This window comes from Mesoplodon densirostris, chromosome 18, assembly GCF_025265405.1.
Source record: "Mesoplodon densirostris isolate mMesDen1 chromosome 18, mMesDen1 primary haplotype, whole genome shotgun sequence".
NCBI lineage: Eukaryota > Metazoa > Chordata > Mammalia > Artiodactyla > Ziphiidae > Mesoplodon > Mesoplodon densirostris.
In genome coordinates this window covers 10,182,196-10,207,362 of record NC_082678.1, presented here as the reverse complement: position 1 = coordinate 10,207,362, position 25,167 = coordinate 10,182,196, and the positions used below count along the sequence as shown (strand labels likewise).

General features: G+C 37.6%; 1 protein-coding gene across 1 annotated transcript in view; it reads right to left on the bottom strand.

Moving 5' to 3' along the window:
* The window catches only part of EFCAB3 (EF-hand calcium binding domain 3), a 97,010-nt gene extending 74,485 nt beyond the window's left edge, over positions 1–22,525 (bottom strand). The window contains 4 exon segments of the mRNA XM_060082699.1: positions 1,500–1,590; positions 15,331–15,430; positions 16,518–16,576; positions 22,465–22,525. Of these exon segments, the coding sequence (XP_059938682.1) occupies positions 1,500–1,590; positions 15,331–15,430; positions 16,518–16,576; positions 22,465–22,525 (311 nt within the window).
* Positions 22,526–25,167: the final 2,642 nt, after the last annotated feature.

The following is a 25,167-nucleotide window of genomic DNA, read 5'->3' as shown; positions in this document are numbered from 1 at the left end:
TAGTTTTGATACTAGTAGAACTAAAAGCTTTAAGAAATATGTCATCTCTTAGTTTTTGTGCTTTTACAAGAAGCAATTTAAAAAGTAAAACTATAAGAAATACTAAACATGGTAGTTAAATAAAAAAATTATAGCTTATGAATTTAGTATCCTCTACAGTGTCTACTAGATTCAGCCCATTTTTAAAGAGGACCTGGTAAAATAGGAGGTGAAATGCACCATTCTCAATTTTTCTGACATGGAATTTGATCTAATTAGTCTTATTTTTCTCAGCTTTTACTAACATTGATATCTTCTAGTGTTTGCTTTTCATTACCAACTTGATGCCTTTACTCAGATTGGTTATTTTATATTTGTTGTATTTCTAAATATAAACAGATTTCTTTTGCATGATATAAAAGATGCAGTGGATGGAGAAATATGAAGTTCTCAAGAAGCAGGAAGAAAGTAGAAGCCCAGGCAATGCAAGTTCTTTATTAGCTACATTTAAAAAACCATACTCTTGGCAGAATTTCAAATCTTATCTTGGATCAAACATGGGAAATAGTTTTTTTTATTTTACAGTGTTTCAAAGGTTCAAAGAACTTTAGGTTTGGAATGAACCCAGTCTTAGCCTCTCATCTCATGTAGGAATTCCCTCTACATGTGGTATTATCTAGTCTTTGCTTGACTACTTTCAGTGACAAGGAAGTCACTACTTCAAGAGATAGTTTGTGATGAAGGGTAAGGGAACAATGAGATCAAGGAATTTGGCTGCTATAAGGTTGTGTTACCCACATCCTGATTAAAAAGTCCGTCATATATTCCTGTAGAATGGCATAGTCAAGGACACCAGTCAAAGTGGCAAAGAAAATGGATAATTGTGAGAGATGAGAGACTTTTCTTTTTATGATCTGATAAAATTTGCATCAGGCTTTCATTTTCAGTCATTAGTGGCTACTGTTTATTGGAATGTATAGTTATCAGATTGAGAAAAAGCTATTGTTAATGTCACAGGCAAACCTCCCTTCCCAATTTTAGCTCAAGGTTAGTCATAGCTAATTTATCAGATTTCATTTTACTGGCCATTGTTGAGCTACATACTCTTTCTCTATATTCTGACGCTTAGGGGTTTATGATCCTCTGAGTTTATTCTCCTGTAAACCGGCACTTGAAATGTCTTAATGTGTAACTGACAACTCCTTTAGCCTTCTGATAACCCTCTTCTTCTGGGGTATTCTGTCCCCTCACACAAAAATAGCCTCTCATTTGGGAGAATAGGAAGGAGAACTCTTTGTTTCTCTAATCAAAAAGTATATATCTATCTATCTTTCTTTTCATAAAAGAATCTTTATCTTCAATTCAGATGTTTTGTTTTATAATTAACTTTATCACAGAATAGATATTTGAAGAACATTCTAACTTGTTTCATTATAGCCTTTATGAGCATTTAATATATTCATCACCTTAATAATTCTTTATCTTAATATATTGATCACCTTAATAAATTCATTACTTACCTCCTGCCATGGAAGTTGGGTATTTTTGTTGAAGGATTCAGTTTAAGTTTTGCTTTAGTATCAGAAACTGCCATGTGGCCAGTAACTCTGTCTGGAATTCAGAAGATACAGTTAAGGATCAAATCACAGATTAATTTGTTTATATTCTTTTACAACTTTCCCAGCTCGAGACCTGGAGTTTGAAGTCCAGGACCTCATGGAATGGAAATATGTGCAAATGCAAGTTAGAGGTATGTGCAAAGTTGGAAGGCCATGTGGACGGGTCCCTTTACTATCCCAAGATCTCTAAGCGAAACTTCTTGCCATTGCTCCTCCTGCAAATAGTATCATTCTGGTCCTATATAAAAATAAATGGTAAAGCATTCTGAAAGTACGTAGAAAAAGTTATTTAAACACAAAATTTATTTTTAAAATGTATTTTTCATCTCATAATTGACAGAGAATAAAATGTTACAGCATTTGCAAAATATTTACCTAATTGTTTATATCTTGGATAGCTGCCTGGTAGTAAGTAGATTTTCCCAGGGTTTCCTTCTGGGAGGTCCACCCCTGCCCTATCAGTTCTTATGAACCCACTGGTCTTTTTAAAAAATAAGAATAGGGGTGGGATCTAATGCTGTTTTGCTACCGTAGATCCCCCTGAATGGACTATTAACCACTAAGGACTCCCTAGCCATTCCTTTCTACTTCTGCATAGTTTAAGAATAAGAACCTGTGGATCAGAAGCTGGGTTGGTAGGGCTTCTCCCTTTTATTGTTGGTCTTATCTCTCTAATTATCCTTTTTTTAATATAAATTTATTTATTTTTATTTATTTATTTTTGGCTGCATTGGGTCCTTGTTGCTGTGCGCGGGCTTTTTCTAGTTGCGGTGAGCAGGGGCTACTCTTTGTTGTGGTGCACGGGCTTCTCATTGCGGTGGCTTCTCTTGTTGCAGAGCACAGGCTCTAAGTACATGGGCTTAAGCATTTGTGGTGCACTGGCTCAGAAGTTATGGCGCGCGAGCTCAGTGGTTGTGGCTCGTGGGCTCTAAAGCGCAGGCTCAGTAGTTGTGGTGCACGGGCTCAGTAGTTGTGGCACCTGGGTTCAGTAGTTATGGCTCGCGGGCTCTAGAGCACAGGCTCAGTAGTTGTGGCACACGGGCTTAATTGCTCTGCAGCATGTGGGATCTTCCTAGCCCAGGGCTTGAACCCGTGTCTCCTGCACTGGCAGGCGGGTTCTTAACCACTGTGCCACCAGGGAAGTCCTCTAATTATCTTTTTAATATAGAGAGTGTATTAAGTAGTTCACTGACAAGAAAACTGGGTTGCTGACTTAGGAACAGCAGACAATCATACACTATTAAACCATGAAGAAAAAGTCTCTGAATGTTTGGTTAGAGTTCAGTCAATTTTCCTAAGTCTTTACCTCAGACTCTGGAAAACTGTTGCTTCTAAACAACTCAATTACATGTGCTCAAAATCTGGAAACCTACCACAGAGCTGGGAACTCCGGAGAGGCTTGACAATGTAGGCAGTTGAAAGGTGTTGTTAAATCACCCTCATGGCTGAAAATAATCATTAATTTAAAAAAACTATCTCCAATCTCTCACTGAGATGATAGATTAAAAAAAAAAAAGGACTCCTTGTAGATTCCTACAAAATCTGGATATTTACCTACTTCTAAGTGGGTAAGCTTCTAAGTGGGTACAACTTCTGGGCTTCAGTCAGATCAAGAATGCAATAAAGGGTTTGTTCCATCACACAACTGTGACCTCATTCAGTTCTCAGGCTCAGGTCCAGGTAGGAATGACCCACAAGCTCCTTCCAGCTTTAGAGTAACTGTGATTTCAATGTGGTTCATTTGGCACCCTCAGGGAATGTGTGGGTATGAGTTACAGAATCAGAATATTTTGACACTGATTGGATTTCGGGGAAGGGGAAGTTTTAAAAAAAATTCTGTATTAATATATTTTCATGTTAAACATTGGTGAATTGAAAGTTGTTGAAGTAAAAAATTTTACCCAGTTCCCTTGGTTGAATGCTGATTAGGAACCATTTCATTGTTTACATCCAGAAAGAGGGAAAAATCAAACTCTCACAGGTTTTAGTCTGTAGTGTTATTGAAAAGAGTGATTTTAAAAGAGCAATTAAGGAAAGTATTATGATTGTTTTAATCAGAAATTTTCAAGATCTGACAGGTCTCACGGTATTTAAATCATCTAAGCACAGAAGTTAGGAGTGTCTCTAGTCTTCATGATGGCTAAGCACAGATACCTCTGGCAGCAAAGGCTTAGCTTGAGCCCCCCAAGTTGTTTCAGGCTTCACTTGTTAGCTGCAATTCTAGAGATTTTCTATTCCTGCTCTGGGGGATTTATTTATTATGCACATAATTTGACTTTTCCCTAGTCTGTCCAAACTTGGTATATTACCTTTCATTCTGGCTAGGGACACAGAGGAAAGAAAGGGAAGGTTTAATTTACAAATTAAACAAATATTTAATTAGGGCCTACTATGTTAGGGGCTACCAAGACTTAAAATGAAGTTAATGACCACCATTCTACTTTCTGTTTCTATGAATTTGACTACTCTAGGAACCTCATATAAGTAGAATCATACAGTATTTGTGACTTGCATATTTCACTTAGCATAGTATCCTCAAGGTTCATCCATGTTGTATCATGTATCAGAATTTCCTTCCTTTTTTTTTTTTTTTTTTTTTGCTGTACGCGGGCCTCTCACTGCTGTGGCCTCTCCCGTTGCGGAGCACAGGCTCCAGACACACAGGCTCCGCGGCCATGGCTCGCGGGCCCAGCCGCTCCGCGGCATGTGGGATCCTCCGGGATCGGGGCACGAACCCGTGTCCCCTGCATCGGCAGGCGGACTCTCAACCACTGCGCCACCAGGGAAGCCCTCCTTCCTTTTTAAGGATGAATAATATTGCATTATATGTACCACATTTTAAGATAATAAGATAAAGCACTTATTTATCTGTTGATGGACACTTGGGTTGCTTCCACCTTTTGGCTATCATAAATAATGTTGCTGTGACACATCGGTGTACAAATATCTCTTCAAGACCCTGCTTTCAATCCTTTGAATATACACCAGAAGTGGAATTGGTGGATCACATGGTAATTCTATTCTTAATGTTTTGAAGAAATATTGTTTTCCATAGTGGCCACCATTTTACATTCCAACCAACAGTGCATAAGAGTTCTAATTTCTCCACATCCTTACCAATACTTGTTTTCTGTTTGATAGTAGCCACCCTGATGGGTATGAGGTGATATATCATTGTGGTTTTGATTTGCGTTTTCCTAATGATTAGTGATTTTGAGTGTCTTTTTATAAGCTTGTTGGTTATTGTATATATACTGTAGAAACATGTCTATTCAAGACTATTGCCCACTTTTTATCACTTGTTGTTGTTATTGAGTTATGGGAGTTCTTTATATATTCTGGATATTAATCCCTTATTAGATATGTGATTTGCAAATGTTTTCTTTCTGTAAGTTGCCTTTTCACTCTGTTGATTGTGTTCTTTGTTGTCTATGCTTTTGGTGTCATTTCCAAGAAATCATTGCCAAACCCAATGTCATGAAGCTTTTCTCCTATGTTTCCTTCTAAGAGTTTTAGGTTTTGTGTGTAGGGAGAAGTAGAATTTTAACACGTAGCATGTAGCTCCTAGGGAAGAGTAGTCTAGAGTGAAAGAAGAGCAAAAGCACGTAGAGAAATCATGGGAGCTTAGGAGACAAGGAACTGTTCAAGACTGCATGAAGTGAGATAATGGGAGCAAAAATGATTAGGTATTTGGGCTAGGGTTGGTTATTATAACAGAGATTGCAAATTTGATCCCCATACAAGTTTTATTTGGCTTAAATAACATTAAAATTTTTTTTGAAATTCATAAATGAAAACATGGGTAATTTAAAAGTTATCAGTTTATGACTTCTGAAAAACTCATAGATCAGTGAACACATGGCCCCCATTCCTGCTTAGCAATAATTGGCAGGAGCAGAAAAACTGTCACCCTTTTAACTGGAACCCAAGGTTTCCTGATTGCCACAGTCCCCCTCATTTTTTCTAGTCTCTTATACCCAGCATGTCACTCATTTAACATGTTTTTTTAAAAAAATAAACTTATTTATTTATTTATTTATTTATTGGCTGTGTTGGGTCTTCGTTGCTGCACATGGGCTCTCTCTAGTTGCAGTGAGTGGGGGCTACTCTTTGTTGTGGTGTGTGGGCTTCTCATTGTCGTGGCTTCTCTTGTTGTGGAGCACGGGCTCTAGGTGCACAGGCTTCAGTAGTTGTGGCACGTGGGCTCAGTAGTTGTGGCTTGTGGGCTCTAGAGCTCAGGCTCAGTAGTTCTGGCGCATGGGCTTAGCTGCTCGGCGGCATGTGGGATCTTCCCTGGCCAGGGCTCAAACCCGTGTCCCCTGCATTGGCAGGCAGATTCTCAACCACTGCACCACCAGGGAAGCCCTTAACATGGTTTTTGTGTATACATATACATCTTGATTGTTAAGCTAAGGGAGTCTAGACTTTAGCATTAGCATTAGCATTGGGGAATTCTGAAGATATTTAAGTAGGGATGTTGCATAAATATAGCTGTTTTCTATAGGAATTAATTCAACCATATCAATCTAAGAATCGCCTAGGCTCATATTCCCTTCTGATTTTATGAAGAATAAAAAGGAAGTGACTATTAGATGAGGGAGAATATCTAGTATTAGGCTTCTTCCTATGTAGTACTGTTCACCAAAGGAGAAAGGAGCTTTATGGGAAAAGGTTGTGTCTCAATGTGATTTATAATTTGTGGACTCTGAAAACCTAACATTTCAGGGTAATGCCTAATTCATCCTGTATAGTTAAAGATATATGAGCCTTAAGGAGAAGAGAATCTTACCAGTTACTTCAGTTACCAGAGCAATGGGAACTGGATTTTTCAGGGGGAAAAAAAGTAGCTACCTCCCTCTTAGAGATGCTGTAGGCGAATCAGGCTTCACAGGCAGATGCCCTTCACTTCTCTCCCTGGCTCTTTTGCTTTCACTAAGTGTGTAAGTACCTTGAGGTCAGAAGCTTAATATTCTATTTTCCCAACATTGGCTCTGTCCATTGAACATAGGTAGTCAATGAATGACTAGGGAAAGGCAAGATGTTCCTTCCTTTTGGGGCAGAGATTTTGTGCTTCACCATTTCTCCCTCCTCTTAGGCTTTTCTCAAACTCCATCACCCAGAAATCACCAGGGTATGGCAGCGTGAAGGAACTGACTATTATTTCCCACTTCAAGTCTGGTAACCTGGGTAGGCAAAATTCTCTGGGTTGGCCTAATCCTGATGAGCCCCAGTTCCTCTCTTGCTCCCTCCTGACTAGTCTAGATTAATGATGGAGATATTTGCAGAAATTAGAAGGCTTACTCCTGGGACTTCCCTCATGGTCCAGTGGGTAAGACTCCATGCTCCCAATGCAGGGGGCCTGGGTTCGATCCCTGGTCGGGAAATGAGATCCTGCATGCATGCTGCAACTAAGAGTCTGCATGCCACAACTAAGAGTCCACATGCTTCAACTAAGAAGTCCACATGCTGCAACTAAGAAGTCCGCATGCCACAACGAAGATCCCATGTGCTGCAGTAAGACCCAGTGCAGTCAAAAATAAATAAATAATAAATAAATAAATAAATTTTAAAAAAGAAGGCTTACTCCTCTTTACACAATACCATTTAAGTTATTATGCATGCAAACCAACTAGTTATAATTTTTAAATTTAGTGTACACCAACATGGATGGTTTTTGGAGCAGCAACTATGTAAATGTACAGCAAAAAACCCTTACTCCCATACCACCCAACCAAGTCAGGGAAAGCAAGGATGTGAGAGGGCTTACAAAATCACATATAGAGGCAATAAGAGGAAAAGATAGAGAAATATGTGGCAACCACTTGCTCATCCTCATTGATTTTTTCTTGAGAGTCAATCCAGAATGTCAGAAAATTTTCCTAGCATCAACTTAATAGCAAGTTATAATAATAGATTGCTTAACCCATGTTCTGCAGATCACTAAATACTCGGATTTTTAATATCTCCTCTTTATATAATATTTGAATCCATATGGATTTCATTTAGTTTCTTCACTAGTTCAACAAATATAATAGCATTTAACCAGTCTCTTATTCATTCAGCTGTTCATCTCAGGAAATGATAATTCCATCTTTCCAGGCCTATGCTCCATCCTCTGTTGAAGCCAAAACACATGGAATATGCTTCAATCCTCTTCTTTTGTGTTCTACATCTAATCCAATTCATCCATTTCATAAGTACATTTTTAGTGCCTATTATGTTCTCGGCCCTGGGATATCTATCAGGAAATACTGCTGATTCCATCTTCAAAATATATATGTAACTCAACCACTCTCACCACCTTCACCTCTACTTCCTGCTCTGGGTTACTGCAAAGACCTCCTAACTGGTCTCCCTGCTTCTGCTCTTGCTGTATTCACCCCTGCCAAGTCTCTTCTACACAGGAACCAGGACAGTCCTTTAAAAACTTAAGTCAGATCATGTCCTATCTTTGTTCAAATCCTCATTTTCCTGTGTTACTCAGGAAAAAAACCCAATCTTTACAATAGCCTTCAGGGTTCATATGATCAGCTACTCCCCACACCTGCACCACCCCCTTCCCCCAAAAGGAACATCTCATTGCACAATCCTGGAATTGTACTGTGCATAGCTTATGTGGTTCAATGTGGTGGTCCCGTGCCCTACCTCTATGACCTTATCTCTTCCTACATTTCCCTTGCTCACTCTGTTCAGCCACAATGGCCTCTTTACTCTTTCTCAAATATTATGAGCAATGCCCTTGTATAAGGGCTTTTGCACTTGCTCTTCCCTCTCCGTGGAGTGCTCTTGCTCCAGATTTCTGCTCCCTGGTCTCGTTAGCTTTTTGCTTAAATGCCCTTTATCACTGAGTCTTTTCTTGATTAACTTCCTCCACTTACAGTATCCCCTATACCCATTTTCTTTGCTTTATTTTCTCTGTAATCTCTGTCATACTATTATTTGTTTATTGTGTATATCTCTTCACTAGAAAGTAAGCTCCACGAGAGTAGTGAGCTTTGTCCCAAGCATGTACAATAATACTTGGCACATGGTAGACTGTGATTGTTAAGTGAATGGATACACGCATCCCTTCATTGCTTCAGCAGACACCTACTAACTGCAGGTACAGAGAATAAAAAGACTTACAAGATGGCATGTCTGTGTAGGGGATTAAGAGGTACAAACTACTATGTATAAAATAAATAAAGATACATTATACAGGAATATAGCCAATACTTTATAGTAACTATAAATGGAGTATAATCGATGAAAAATTTGCATCACTGTGCTGTGCACTTGAAACTAATATAATATTGTAAATCAACTATACCTCAAAAAAAAAAAAAAGATGGTATGCCTACCCTAAAGTAGCTGACAGGGAAGTGGGACAAGTTCATCCAAATTCAGGTTTCTATAATCTGTGAGTGAATAGTGGAGAAAAGACTAACGAGTAGGCTAGAAGAAGAGCAGCTGCGAGACAAGTGGGACTGAATGTTTCTTCCATGACGCCACCCAGTAAGAGAAGGGGCAGAAAGGAACCCTGGGTGGCACCTTCAAGAATTCTGATAAAGGGCCTCCCTGGTGGCGCAGTGGTTGAGAGTCCGCCTGCCGATGCAGGGGATACGGGTTCGTGCCCCGGTCTGGGAGGATCCCATATGCCGCGGAGCGGCTGGGCCCGTGAGCCATGGCCGCTGGGCCTGCGCATCCGGAGCCTGTGCTCCGCAACGGGGGAGGCCACAACAGTGAGAGGCCCGCATACCACAAAAAAAAAAAAAAAAAAAAAAAAAAAAGAATTCTGATAAAGAAGTAATTTTTTGAGTCTATAAAATGTCACACACTCTTGTTTCAAGACTAACAGCATACATCTCTTTCTCCCTTCCTCTCTCCAAAACTCTGAATATATTTCTAATGTTTCCTCCTCAGCAACAAAATGGGAGGCTGGAACTTGAAGAACGGAAACAAAAATGAAAATTCCCCTAACGTAGGAATAGTGGCAGAATCTATGAGAATAAGGACATCTATTATTTTATTTTAAGCAGCTGCAGTAAAATAAGCTACCAACCCAGGCTTGAGTTGAGAAATGACGGAATTAGGCAGCGTCCAGGGGAGTAACAGAATAAAAAAAAGACAACAGCATAGTAGAGGAATGCAAACCAGAGAATTCAAAGTAGAAAGTCAGAACCATTGGTGAGTAGGAGAAATATATGTCTCCCCTAACCTACCCAAGAGTCCCTAGATATTGGGGAGTTGCTGGGTTTCGTCTATACATGATAGTATGACAAATCAGTTCAGTGCTGGGAAATTTGTTTGCTATGTGGAAAAAAAACCTCAAGTGGGATCCCTGTCTTACCATATGCAGAGGTGGTATACAGATGAATTAAAGATCTAAATGTGAAAGGTAAAATTATATAGTTAGTAGAAGTAGTAAAGAACAAGAAAATGAAGCGTTGGCAAATCTGGTATTCATTACTGGGGCAGTGATTAGGTAAATTATGGTCATTGTATTGAAGGGATATTATGCAGCAGCCAGAATTAGATTGATTTATAGAAACATGAGTAAGTCTAAAAAATATAGTGTTGATTCACATCCATTAGGATGGCTAGAATCAAAAAGTCAGATAGTAACAAGTGTTGATGTGGGAGTGAAGGAATCAGAACCTTTATACATTGCTGGTGGGAATGCAAAATGATGCAGCCACTTTGGAAAACAGTCTGGCAGTTCCTCAAATGGTTAAATGTAGAGTTACCTTATGACCCAGCAATTTCACTCCTAGGTATATACCCAAGAGAAATGAAATATGTCCACATGACAAGTTGCACACAAATGTTTATAGCAGCATTATTCATAATAGCCCAAAGGTGGAAACAATCCTAATATCCATCAACTGATGAGTGGATAAATGAAATGAGATATATCCATACAACAGAATGTTATTTGGTCATTAAAAGGAATGAAGTACTGATACATGCTACAACATGGATGAATTTTGAAAACATGCTAAGTGAAAGAAGCCAGTCACAAAAGACCACATATTTTATGATTCCATTTATATGAATTCCATTTATATAAAAAAGGCAAATCTATAGACATAGAATGTAGATTAATGATTGCTTAGGGGTGGGAGGATAGGGAGTGAAAGCTAAAGTGTACAGTGCTTCTTTTTCAGGTGATGAAGATGTTTGAGAATGACGGTGGTGATAATTGCACATATCTATGAATATTAAAAACCACTGAATTGTACACTTTTAGTGAATGAGTCATCTGGTATGTGAACTATATCTCAATAAAGCTATTAAAAATAATGTTGAGTGAAAAAAATAAATAGAGGAGTTTTATAGCACAATACCCTTTAAGTAAATTAAATACCACACACACTGAATTTTTAAAGGAATATGTGTATATCTAAATAAACATGAGGAAGGTAGGTTGGAAGGACAAATATTAGATATAATAGAGAATGGACTTATGATGGGGGAAAGGAAATAGGAGTGGAAATAGGAGGTAAAGAGGAAAAATACAGTAAGTCCTCTAAACATGAACCTTCAAGTTGCGAATGTGTGTTCGCATGTCCAATCACATAAGTCAGTTTACGTGTCTGGTGTACACTGTCACATGTGTACATCCTCTACAAGTGGTTGTGCTTTTCTGTACTTTACTGTACAGTAGGGTATAGAGTACAGTAGTATAGTATCTTTATTACAAGCCTAGGATGTCTGGAAGCAAGTGTAAAAGCAGTGGTGATGTGACTGGTACTGTACTATACTTTTCAAGGCACTGTACTGTAAGAATAAAAACGTTTTCTTTAGTTTTTGTGTTTGTTTTTTATGTATTATTTGTGTGAAAAGTATTATAAACCTGTTACAGTACAGTACTATATAGCCGATTGTGTTAGTTGGGTACCTAGGTTAACTTTGTTGGACTTACGAACAAACTGGACTTACAAATGTGCTCTTGGAATGGAAATTGTTCATATGTAGGGGACTTACTGTAATAAAATAAAACACAAAGGAGCTTTGCATGGACCAGTGGTGATAGTATACCATACTGATGAGTTCGATTAACTCAACTGTGTGCATCTGATATTTAAGAAAAAGTTCACCCTTCCCCTGCAAAAGAAGTTTAAGGTGCTGGTGAGATATGAAGGGAGAAGTATCTAGCAGGCAGCTAGAAACACAGTAGTGACAATAAATGATTCAGAGAGCAAAGGTTCTCAAACATTTTGGTCTCAGGACCTCTTTATATTCTTAAAAAATTTTGAGGACCTCCAAGAGTTGCAACTATGGATAATTACCCTATTAGATAATAAAACTGAGGAATAAAAAAATAATAATTCATTTAAAAATAGTAATAATAAATCCAGTATATGGTAACATACTTTTTAATGAAAAACATATATCAATTGAAAATGAGAAATATAAATAAATTTCCCAAAAAATTTAGTGGGAAAGGTAGTGCTATTGACTGAATATTTGTGTCCCCCCATCCCCCCAATAAAATCCTATTCCCAATATGATGGTATTAGGAGGTGGGCCTTTGGGAGGTACTAGGATTAGATGAGATCTTGAGGATGGAGCCCTCATGAGTGGGATTAGCGCCTTATGAGTCAGAAGAGAGCTTGCTGCCTGCTGCACATCACATCTCTGCATGTGATGATATAAGAAGTTGGCAAACTGCAACCCAGAAGAGGACTTTCACCAGAACTCAACCATTCTAGCACCCTGATCTCTGACTTCTAGTCTCGAGAACTAGAAGTGAAAAATAAATTTTTGTCATTTACAAGCCACCCAGTTTACAGTATTTTTGTAATAATAGCCCAAGCTAAGACAGCATTGTTTTACATTTTTGCAAATCTCTTTAATGTTTGGCTTAATAGAAGACAGCTGGGATTCTCAGTCAGTTTCTGAATTTGATTTACTGTGATATGGTCACAGAGTTATGTAGTTGGAAAAGAAATATTTTAATAGCTTTTTCAGATATATCATGGGTGGGGGGTATGTCATGTAGCTTATGAAAAATGCTACTATACACTTGTGAGTGAATGAAGGCGATAAAGGCAAATAATGTCTTAGTGCTATTTTAAAAATAGTTTTGCAAATATTTTCAAAGGACAAGGGATTAATCTCCAAAATATACAAACAGCTCATGCAGCTCAATATCAAAAAAACAAAGAACCCAATCAAAAATGGGTGGAAGACCTAAATACACATTTCTCCAAAGAAGACATACAGTTGGCCAAGAAGCACTTGAAAAGATGCTCAATATCAGTAATTATTAAAGAAATGCAAATCGAAGCTACAATGAGGTATCACCTCACGTTGGTCAGAATGGCCATCATCAAAAAATCTACAAACAATAAATGTTGGAGAGGGTGTGGAGAAAAGGGAACCCTCTTGCACCGTTGTTGGGAATGTAAATTGATACAGCCACTATGGAGAACAGTAGGGACGTTCCTTAAAAGACTAAAAATAGAATTACCAAATGACCCAGCAATCCCACTACTGGGCATATACCCAGAGAAAACCATAATTCAAAAAGACACATGCACCCCAATGTTCACTGCAGCACTCTTTACAATAGCCAGGTCATGGAAGCAACATAAATGCCCATCGACAGATGAATGGATAAAGAAGATGTGGTACATATACACGATGGAATACTACTCAGCCATAAAAAGGAATGAATTGGGTTATTTGTAGAGATGTGGATGGACCTAGAAACTATCATACAGAGTGGAGTAAGCCAGAAAGAGAAAAACAAATATCATATGTTGACTCATATATGTGGAATCTAGAAAAATAGTACAGATGTAGTACAGATGAACCTGTTTGCAAGATAGAAATAGAGACACAGACATAGAGAAAAAAATGCATGGACACCAAGGGGGGAAAGGAGGGGTGGGATAAATTGGGAGATTGGGATTGACATATATACACCAATATGTATAAAACACATAACTAATGAGAACCTGCTGTATAGCACAGGTAACTCTACTCAGTGCTCCTGGTGACCTAAATGGGAAGGAAATCCAAAAAAGAGGGGATATATGTATACATATAGCTGATTCACTTTGCTCTACAGTAGAAACTAATGCAACATTGTAAAACAACTATACCCCAATAAAAAAATAGCTTTGATCTCATAGACCTCCTGCAAGAGAGGGTGTTCCTGGACCATGATTTGAGAACTGCTACCCTAGAGAGTTGACAGCTCAAGCAGTGATCAGGAAGTAATATGATTAAGGGAGGGAAGAAATTAAAACTGAGAAGACTGAGAAATAAACCCTGGATTGTTTCTACATTAGGAAATTAGAATAAGTGGAGCTGGCAAAGGAAATTATTGGTGATTTCTGATTCTGAGAGCTATTTCAGTAGAGTTGGGGATTACGTGAGTGGGAAAGCCAATTGCAAGGATTCAAAGAGAGAATGTAAAGTGAGGAAGCAGAAGCAGCACCTAAAGACCAATTAAAAAGTGGGCTGAAAGAAATGAGGGATGAATTATCATAATTATAAGGCAAAAGAACCAAGTCAACGTTAGTTTTTAAAAGGAATGGGGGAGTATATGCTACTTTATAGGCAGGGTAGACAGAAATAGGTGAAATTGAATGTGGTGAGTTATGAAATAACTTTTATACAAATATTGAATCATTATGTTGTACACCTGAAACTAATACAATATATCAATTATCTCTCAATAAAAAATATTTTTTGAAGAAGTGGGAGATGATCAGGTCAAGAGGAATGGATTTGGAAGGGTGAAAAGAACCTCTTCAATTGAAGAGAGGAGAGGGACATAGTATATCTTCCTGAATAAGAAGAAATGATTAACTGGAGAAAACAGAAAATGGAGATGTTTGCAATGAATAGGTTCAAATTTATTAAAACCATGATTTGAGAATGTAATGGTTGTGTTTTATTTCTTACTTTCTGTTGGGTTTAGCAGAGAAAGTCAAGTATGTATTCCCTTCTTCATCCCTTAGTATAGTTCCTGGACATATTCAGTGATCAATAAATATTTGTTGTTTGAATAAATCAATATACAATCTTTTCTTTCAAGGCCAGAGCTGTACAGAAGCTTTCTAGAAACATCATTATAGTAAGAAATGCTAATCCCCAAATGCTCCTAGATCATCTTTTTTTGTATCAGAACAACAAAGAGAGTAATAGAAATAAAAAGACGAGTCTAAAGTAGTTATATAACACAAGAGCCAGCAGATAAGTCATGTATGTAACTAGACTCAATAAGCAATAATAAAAATCTCAATAAGCAAACAAATCAATCAATCAATCCCTAACTCCTTCTGCTTCCCCTGTGTCTCTCCCTAATACTCATTTTTATTTGCTAATTTTAATTACTCTAATATTTTTCCTTCTTAGTTTGGGGATGGAATCATGCCCTCAGGCACATAATATATTGGTTGTACTTGTGATTTAAGAAATGAAAGGCCAGGCACAATCTTAATATATCATTTCTTCATCTTTTAGGTCTTAGATAGGCAAAGCGTGGACCTTGGACCAGCAGCATTGCCACCATCTGGAAGCTTGTTAGAAATGCAGAATTTCTTAGGCTCTGCTCCAGACCTGAATCATAATCTGCATTTTAACAAGACGCCCAGGTGATTCATACGCACATTCAAGTTTGAGAAGCATTGTTCTAGGTGACACAAGAAAGATAAGGATCATTTCTGAGAAGCTTATATACAAGATAACAAAGGTAACTTCTAGGAAGACAACAGAATTAAAAAAAAAACCTCACCACTGACTGTCAAATGAGGCATTAGTTTCTCCATTTCTTCTTCTTCGGGCTCAACCCCCTCATTTGCTGGAAAGTTGTCTAAGTCCTGGATATCAATCACCTCTCCTTAGAAAAGGTGAGAAATAAATTGTAGAAATATTATATAACTGTCTACAAAGGATGAAAAACACTATTTGTGCTTATATATAACATTACCCATGTATACCCAGAATTAACAGGAGGATCAGAAAAAAAAATCCTCTGTTTCAAATTCTGGTTCAGAAAATCAGAAAGTGGCTACAAAAAAAAATAATTCACTGGTGGGTTATTGCAACCCATAGCAAATTAAGCTACATATAGGTATTTGGCCTTATTTTTTTCTCTTCCTCCTACCCCACTGGAAAATTCAGTTTTTTCTATAGACCAGTTTTTGAAATTTTATTTTTATTTATTTTAAAAAAATGTTTGCCTAGTTTGCTTCTCTGAGCACTATGCATTCCAAGAATTTCATCCATCTCAACAGTCAGAAGTAATTTTTCCTCATTCATTGTAAAAATAATATAACAACATTTAAGATTATTATAAAGTGGGAAAAATTAATTCCACCACCCTACCACAAAAACCATTTTTAGGTTTTCATATTCCAGCTTTCCATTATGAAAGCTGTACTTTCATAATGTAGAAATCTAATATACATACAATTTTGTATTCTGCTTTTCCAACCTAATATAATTACTTCATAAACTTGCTTCCAAGTTGCTACATAATTTTTACAGTTAACATTTCAACAGATGATATCCCATAAGCCTGACTTACCATGATTTATGTGGTATTCCCATACTGTTAGATATTTAGGCTATTTCAAATTTCCCTGAAGGTCTTTAGGAAGAGATTTTTTTCTTTTATTCAATTAAATTATTTCCAGAGGATAAATTTCTAGGATTGGGGTTAATGGGGAAAATGAATAGTTCTGTGGCTCTTGAGATCTGTAACTATGTTGAAGAATTCTTTTGGGGAAAACGTCAGAGAATATTATGGGTATTGATATATAAGTACAGATTAATTACTGTTTACCCAATTTCAGTAGCATCCATAAAGATGGAACATATATGAAAGAATTTAAACATTTATAAGGGGATATATTTTTCTCCACCAGTTGCAAAATATTAAGACACTATTTATAACATCTTTTCATCATAGCTCGCAACTCACCCTTGATATCAACAGAGAGCATCCATCAAATCATTTAGACCAACTGTATTATCACCTGTAAGGAAAGGGAAATAAACCTCAGAACCAGATAAGCAAATATTACTGAGACTCACAAAATTTAGGACGCATAAAGTTCTGAAATTATGAAGACCATAAGAATTCACTAATTTTTTTCTAATTTTTCTTAGAATTTTATGATCTTATCCTTAGAGATAACAGTATTATCTTAGAAACAAAGCTTTCAATCTGTAATGAATCATCCCTGTATCTTCCTTTTTTCTTTCCTTTTATAGACTACTAGAATAAGATTAAATTAAGAAGTGATTGGTTACAGGTAAGTGTAGGGAGACAGGACAAATAAACCTGACCCTGAGTATTTTTATTTAGTAACTAATCAACAAATACTTAGGAGTACCTTCTATGTGCCCGGCACTTTGCTAGGCTTTGGGGATACAAAAGTAAACATGCTGGCAGTGTTCTTGCTATTAAGGAGTGTACAATCTGGTAGAGGGAAACAGACAAGCATGTAAACAAATGAGCAAAAAGGTACTGTTGGGCTTCCCTGGTGGCGCAGTGGTTGAGAGTCCGCCTGCCGATGCAGGGGACACGGGTTCGTGCCCCGGTCCGGGAAGATCCCACATGCCGCGGAGCGGCTGGGCCCGTGGGCCATGGCTGCTGAGCCTGCGCGTCCGGAGCCTGTGCTCCGCAACGGGAGAGGCCACAACAGTGAGAGGCCCGCATACCGCAAAAAAAAAAAAAAAAAAAAAGGTACTGTTGTTTTGAGGTATTGTTAAGATGCTATCAAAGATGAAATAGGGCAATATAATAAAGAGTAATAGTGGGTGGGATTTCTTTAGACAGGGAGCTGAGGGAAGGCCTCTCTGAAGTGGTTCTATTTGGGTTGAGGTCTGAATGATGACGAGAGCCATGTAAAGAATGGAGAGAAGAACATTCCAAGTAGAAAAATAGTATGTGTGATTGGCCTAAAATGGGAATGAATTTGACGTGACTGAGAGATAGAGAAAAGGCCAGTGTGAAAGGGGCCAAATTATGCAGGGCCTTGTAGGCCACGATGATAAAGTTTGGATATTATACTGGTTGCAATGGAATGTCATTGGAGGTCTTGAAGAAGGGAGTAATTTGACTTGATTTCAGCTTTCAAACGATCACTCTGGCTGGTGTATGCAGGATAGGGAAATTGGAGGAATGAGGACTAGATAGTAGACTGTTTCAGTGGCCCAGGAAAGAGATGATGGTGGCTAGGGCTATGGGTACAGCAGTGGAGATGGTGATAATGGATGGATTTGGGACCTATTTTTCAAGTAGAGCCTAGATTTGAATGTGGGATATGAGGGAAAGAAGAAATAAAACCTAGTCTCTTCTCCCCACCCTCCCCCTCAAAACCCCCAACAGGGTAGAGGGGATGCCATTACTGAGATGGGGAGGGCTTGAGACATTTTAGGGAATTAAATCAATAATTCCATTAAATTTGTGATGCCTTTTGGACATCCAAGTGGAGATACCAAATAACTAGTTCAATATACCATTCTTGACTTAGGGAGGTTGCCCTGGAGATACAAATTTGCTTTTACCAACTCAAAGACAGTACCTGGCCCAATGAAACTGGATGCAATCTCATAAAAAGAGGATGTAGATTTAAGAAAAAAGAGAGCTAAGGGTCTAGCCTTGAGGCGCTTCATTATTCAGAGATCTTGAAGGGAGGAAGAGTCAGAAAAGGAAACTGAGAAGAATCTGTGAGGGAAAAAAGAAGAAAATCAGATGGATATGGAGCTTCAAAAGTCTGAAGAAAAATATGTTTCAATACACAACATTGTAAAGCAACTATACTCCAATAAAAATTAATAAAAAAGTTTCAGTAAAGAGGGGATAGTCACTATGTCAAATGCTGCTGAGATATCAAGTAAAATAAGAACAGAGAATTGATCATGAAGTTTGGCAAGAGACAGACCACTGATGATTGAGAGCTGGTTCAGTTCCATGGCAGGGAAGCAAGCACTGAAGAGTGAATGGGAGGTTAGGAAGTAGAGACAATGAGTAATGACAACTTTTTGAGAGGTTCTTCTATGAAGAGGAACTGATCGAGTAGTAGCTGGCAGGGGACAAGGGGAATAGAAGACATAGCTGCTTGTCAATGGAATATATACACAGATACAGAAGAAAGGGAGAAATCAAAGATGCAGGAGAGAAAGAGGAAAATTAAGAGGAAAGAGTTAAATCTTTGAAAAGGCAAGTGGAAATGAGATTCAGGGCACAAGTGGAAGGGCTGGCCCACAATGGGAGCAGAGATTCCTTTATGAGAAGATGAGAGGCAGGGTATATGGGCATAAGTATTGGTAGGTTCATAGAAATTAAGGAGGAAAATGAGGTTAGTCTTATCTAATTGCATCTTTTTTCTCTATGAAATCTGAGATGAGGAAGTGTTGGAAATTTGAAGAGAGAAGGTGTGAAATTGTCTCTGAGAGTGAGAAAGTGAATTTATTTAGAAAAGGTAGTGGGCACTTTGGCCGCATTAAGGGCTGACTTTATATTCGTGGCCATTATGTGGAAGTGAGTTCTACTAGTGTAGTTTTGTGATTTTCTTCAGCAATGTTAAAGCTGTTCAGGGGCAAGCCTAGAGTAAGGTGATGTCTGGGTTTTTGCCAAGCAAGTCTGGTAGGAGTTTTGAGAGTTTGTAAGGTTATATGATGTTGAAGTATTGAATCTAATTTAAGGAAGGAAGTGAGGACATACGGGGAGAAGTTGTTGAATAATGAAACAGTGGTTGAGTTAAAGCATTGAAGGTCTCCTTGTGGCTGGAGAGTTGGAGTTCTATATTCTGTTCTGCTACAGCCTATGTTCAATAGCACCGATTCATCATATTCAATTGGTGAGTGAAATAATGTCACAATAATGTGGAAGTTGTATTGGTTCATACATAATTTTTCCTAAGTAAGAGAATTAGAATTATAAACCTCAGCAGGAAAAGAAAAAATCCTGGGTTGGCTATAGCAGGGGCCCTCTCAGCTCTATTTTAATAAAATTAAACAATAAGTGCGTACAATGCATGAGGGGGAATCAGGTTCACTTGCTCAGAATTCTACTTCCATCTACATTATTTTAGCTGCATGTCAGCTTTTCAACTCCTTTTTGGGCTGTGTGTATGTGTGCATTTTTAAATGGCTTCCAGCCATTCTGAGCTGGTTATTTGGGCTTTTCCAACTTCCTCACACAGTATCAATTTCTGCTTTTGTTAGTGCTCTGGTTACAAAGTGGCATAGATTTTGAGTGGGCTTCCCCAATTTTCCCCATAAGTTCAGTTACTTTGGTGGGCAATTTTACAGAATGGGAGATTTCTCAGGCATTCCTACATTGTGTTATGGCAGAAAAGTCTGCATAGTAAATGAACTGGAAGGATAAAGGGCAGAGAGTGGTTATATGAAATAAAGATTTTGGGGGTGATCAAGTATTAGGCAAGGACAAGGTTTAGGTCATCACCATGTGAGTGGTAGTTAAGGGAGGGGAGGAAAAGATGACTGAAGTTAAAGAGGTCAAGGAACAGGAGGTCAGGATGTTGGACAGGTGACCTATATCAGGAGTGCTTAAACTAGGGTCCATGGACCCTGTATCTATAGATTTATAAATACAGGGAGTCCTTGAGTTCAAATGGAAAAAAATACATCTTTATTTTCACTAATCACTAAGTTAAATTTAGCATTTTCTTCAATTATTCATGTAGTCCACAAACCATAGTAGTACTAGGAGAATCTGTGACGTTGTTACTAATATAAATCACTAACATTTTCATAGCACATGAAAATGTGATATCACTAACATTTTCATTTCATTTCAATATATTGAAAAGTTGCTTATGCTCATCACTACTCTAAAATGACAATAATTATTAGACCTGATACTAGAACTTGTTAAATGTATTAATAAGTACTAATAATTTATATCTTTAATGTTTTGATAAATTATATTTTAATATAATTAGCTTCTCAGTAATCTTATGTATTTTATTTTATGCATTTAAAAATATTCAATATTATATTCGGACGTGGTCCAATTCATCAGACTGTCTAAGGGGTCTATGGCACAGTAAAGTCAAAAGCCTCTGATCTGTATGGAAGGTATTGAACTTGCCAAGAATAAGGACAGGAGTAGTGGAGGAGGAACCCAGTGAGCCCAGTGCTATTTCTTGTAAAATATTCTAAGTTGTATTTTACCTCATTTATTTATATAAAGGTCATAATTAGTAATAAGTGTTTATTCTACTAGGATTTATATTTTTAGAACAGGCAAAATTGATTCCTAGATCATAGAATTTCTTTTTCTTTTTCCTTTGTTCTTCAACATTTTCTCCAACTTCCCCATCATCTTCACCACTACCACTGTCATCATGACTAACATTTACTGAGTATTCTAAACACTGCATTAAGGCCTTTATGTGTATTATCTATATTAACTTCAGGGCAAGAAGTGACCATAGAGAATCATTTAATTCAACTCCCTATTTTTCATGTGAAGACACTTAGATTCAGTAGGGTTAAATTGTTGGCAAGTTAGTGATGGAATAGGGACCAGGCCTCAGCATAAAGAAATACTATATACTACAGATGAAGCATGTAGGCTAGATTCACCAGGGAAAAGGGAAGATTTTTTTTCCCCCAAAACACTGCCAAATGATTTTTCCAAGAGCAATGGCAACTCTCACCCAAAATGTATCAGTAAGTTCCTTTCCCCTTACTCTCACCAGAACTAAGTGTTGTCAGTCCTGTTAATTTTTGCCTGTCTGAGAACTGAAAATATTTCTGTATCTTGTTTTATTTTGTATTTTCATGATTATTGGTGAGGTTAAATATCTTTTCATATGTTATTGGGCATTTACATTTCCTCTTTTATGAATGATCTATTTGTATATTTGCCTATTTTTCTACTGTCAGTATGTTTGAATCAATGTATGAGGGCTTTTTCTACCTTAGGGATCTTGCAACCATTCTCTCCTAGTGCATCATCTGACTTTTGACTTTCTTAAATGTTCCCTTATTAACATGTTCCCTTATGAATGAAATTTTTTTAAAAAATTCATTTTTCTTTTAGCTCCTTAAGTGTATGGTATTCCCAGGCATGGCTAAGTCCTGAAAGTGACATTCCCAACATATCTTTTTTAAAAAATTACTTTAAAAATAATTAATTAATTTGGCTGCATTGAGGGGGAAAGCTGAGGGTGGTGGTGGTGGTGGTGTGATGAATTGGGCTATTGGGATTGACATGTATATACTGATGTGTATAAAATTGATGACTAATAAGAACCTGCTGTATAAAAAAAAGAAAAAAATTTTTCCAATGTAAAAAAAGAAGAGTTAACCTTATTTTAGTGTACAGTATGACTTATAAATCTGACTTAAGGTTTTGCAAACAGTCACTCATTTCAACACTATTTTTGACTAGTTCATTCTTTTCCCACTTGTATAAATTGCTCCTTTTATCACAAAATAAATCTTCATATATTCATGAAAAAAAATTGGCTGCATCAGGTCTTAGTCGTGGCATGGGGGATCTTCATTGCCACATGCGGGATCTTCGTTGTGGCATGCAGGATCTTTAGTTGTGGCATGCAAACTCTTAGTTGCGGCATGTGAACTCTTAGTTGTGGCATGTGGGATCTAGTTCCCTCACCAGGGATCAAACCCAGGCCCGCTGCATTGGGAGCGCAGAGTCTTAACTGCTGGACCACCAGGGAATTCCACCAACATATCTTTTTTTTTTTTTCCAACATATCTTTTTAAAAGTGTTTTTGGAGATAATATTTCTTCATGAGGCAGGATTAAGTCTTTCTATTTACATTTACTTCATTATGCTACTAAAAAGGCTGCTTCCAGCAGTTCCAATAGAAGGGCTTAATGTTTCTCTGAAGAGCATAATGATGTCTGTGACACTCACCATCAGCTGACAGTTGGGTCATTAGTTCCTCAAATTCCTCATCCTTGAGTCTAATTCCCATGTTTTCCACAAAGGAGTCCAGTTTTTTGATTTTGACCCTTGGTGCTTAGGAAAGAAGGGCATGGAATAAGAATAAGAGTACTGGAAGAAAAAAAAAACAAGAGTACTGATGCTTGGGCCTCCCTGGTGGCGCAGTGGTTGAGAGTCCGCCTGCCGATGCAGGGGATACGGGTTCGTGCCCCGGTCTGGGAGGATCCCATATGCCGCGGAGCGGCTGGGCCCGTGAGCCATGGCCGCTGGGCCTGCGCATCCGGAGCCTGTGCTCCGCAACGGGAGAGGCCACAACAGTGAGAGGCCCGCATACCGCAAAAAGAAAAAAAAAAAAGAGTACTGATGCTTAAGACTGACAGATGCTAATCATGATCATGCATCAGAAACCCCAACTGGAGGGTAAAAGCACAAGGGCACAAAGAAACTATAACATATATATATATGTCCCTAGATTTAATGTGTCTATTGAAAGTAGGAAAAAATTGAAAAATATAACCATTGAGACAAAGGTAAACAGTAAACAGTATTTATCTTTATGGGGAGGGATTAGATCAGTGGGAAGTAGGGGACTTTCACTTTTTTAAAAAATTGAGATATAATTGACATGTAACATATTAATTTCAGGTGTACAATGTAATTATTCATTATTTGTATATATTGCAAAATGATCACAATAAATCTAGTTAACCTCCATCACCACACATAGTTACACTTTTTTTTTTCTTGTGGTGAGAACTTTTAAGATCTAGTTTCTTAGCAGCTTTTAAATATAAAATAAGGTATTATTCACCATATTCACCGTGTTGTACATTACATCCTCATGACTTGACTTTTACTTCTTTATATCAGTTTTTGTAAGTGGTAGAATCAGATAATTTTCTTATAGTATTTTGTGTTTAAAAATATTTTTTTCTAATTAAAAATTAAAAATATAATTGTCTACATAGAATTAGTATAGAAAGTGAAAATAGGATATCTTCCTTAATATCTATTCAGGAGACTCTGTTTCAGTTTTCCATGAGAGGTCATTAGAGAGAAATAGGTAACTCTAATGATTCATGATTAAAATAACCACCAGTTTATACAGTTCTAGCCAGAAAACAGTGTTAGAAACTTCCTATGGTCATATACTTTAACTTATATTCTAATTGATTTTTTAAAAATTAATTAATTTATTTATTTATTTTTGGCTGCATTGGGTCTTCGTTGCTGCATGCAGGCTACTCTTTGTTGCAGTATGCAGACTTCTCATGCAGTGGCTTCTCTTGTTGTGGAGCATGGGCTCTAGGCCCACGGGCTTCAGCAGCTGTGGCACGTGGGCTTCAGTAGTTGTGCCTCATGGGCTCTAGAGCACAGGCTCAGTAGTTGTGGCGCACGGCTTAGTTGCTCCGTGGCACGTGGGATCTTCCCGGACCAGGGATTGAACCTGTGTCCCCTGCATTGGCAGGCGATTCTTAATCACTGCACCACCAGGGAAGTCCCTAACTTATATTCTAAAGGCCAGTGTACCCAAAGAAGAATGATAGGTTAGGAGTCATAACAATGGATCAATAAATTGGCAGGAAGCAAACTTGGAATATTTAAAAGAAAATGCTAAGGATTTTATCTTTTACTTGCTCTTTCACCATGCTTTTCACTCACCTTTGAGGGCTTTCACACCTTTTAGCAATCTATTCTTATATATTTTTCCATCAGCTGTAATATAAGACACAATTAAGAATATAGGTTAAATGATGGCAAGGTTAACAAAGACAGCACAAAGACAACATAACATCCATAATTTCAGTGGAAAAAAAACCCTTCAGATTTGTTTAGAAGTTATTCTATTTTACCCTCAAGTACGAATGAAACCAAAGCTGAAGAAAGCTTTCACTGATATAGATCCACCTATTGGTTGAATTAAAAATAGTCTTATTTCCTTGTTTCTTCCTTTTTCCTTACTTCTGTTACTCCCTTGTTTTCCCTTTTTGCCTTGGTCATGATTTAGGTTAGGCAGTGTTCCCACAGGATAATTTAGCCTTTATGGTGGGAGATCAGTGAAAGATGTTGTCAGTTTTCAGTACAAAAATGTAAGCAACAAGAACAGAGTTTCTTCTTGTGTGAGAACTGTGTTTTCCAAATAGGATTTATTGGATATACACATATATAATTTCATCAGTTTTCACACACAAGCCCATGACTCCAAGCTTCAAAGAATGTGCTAAATCCTCACCGTGAATTGGCAGAGTTTTCAGCAGCTCCTCATGCTCCTCAGCAGTGAGCACTAGCCCCACTGTCCTCAGCACATTGTCCAGATTACTGACATTAACTTTCTCTCCTTTGGAAAAATGGGAATTGTTAACATGTAATAATTTTAGGAATGGAATAATTATTTCAAATTATGAAGAAGATTACCTATGCGGCATCATCTTTAATTAGAAGAGCAAACTGACAATGAAACTTCTTAAACTATGTAGAGTAAAAGGACATGTGGGTGGGTAGATTGAGTCAGAAATAGAATTCATACTTTTAATTCAAGCAAAAGAAGAGCTTATATAATTCCAGATACAAGTCAAATGCCATTAACTTTCCTGAGCTACTGGGTCTTTTGACACAGTAATAGTATTTCCTAGCTACCCCACAAAAACTTCACCTTGAGATTGGACAGTGTTG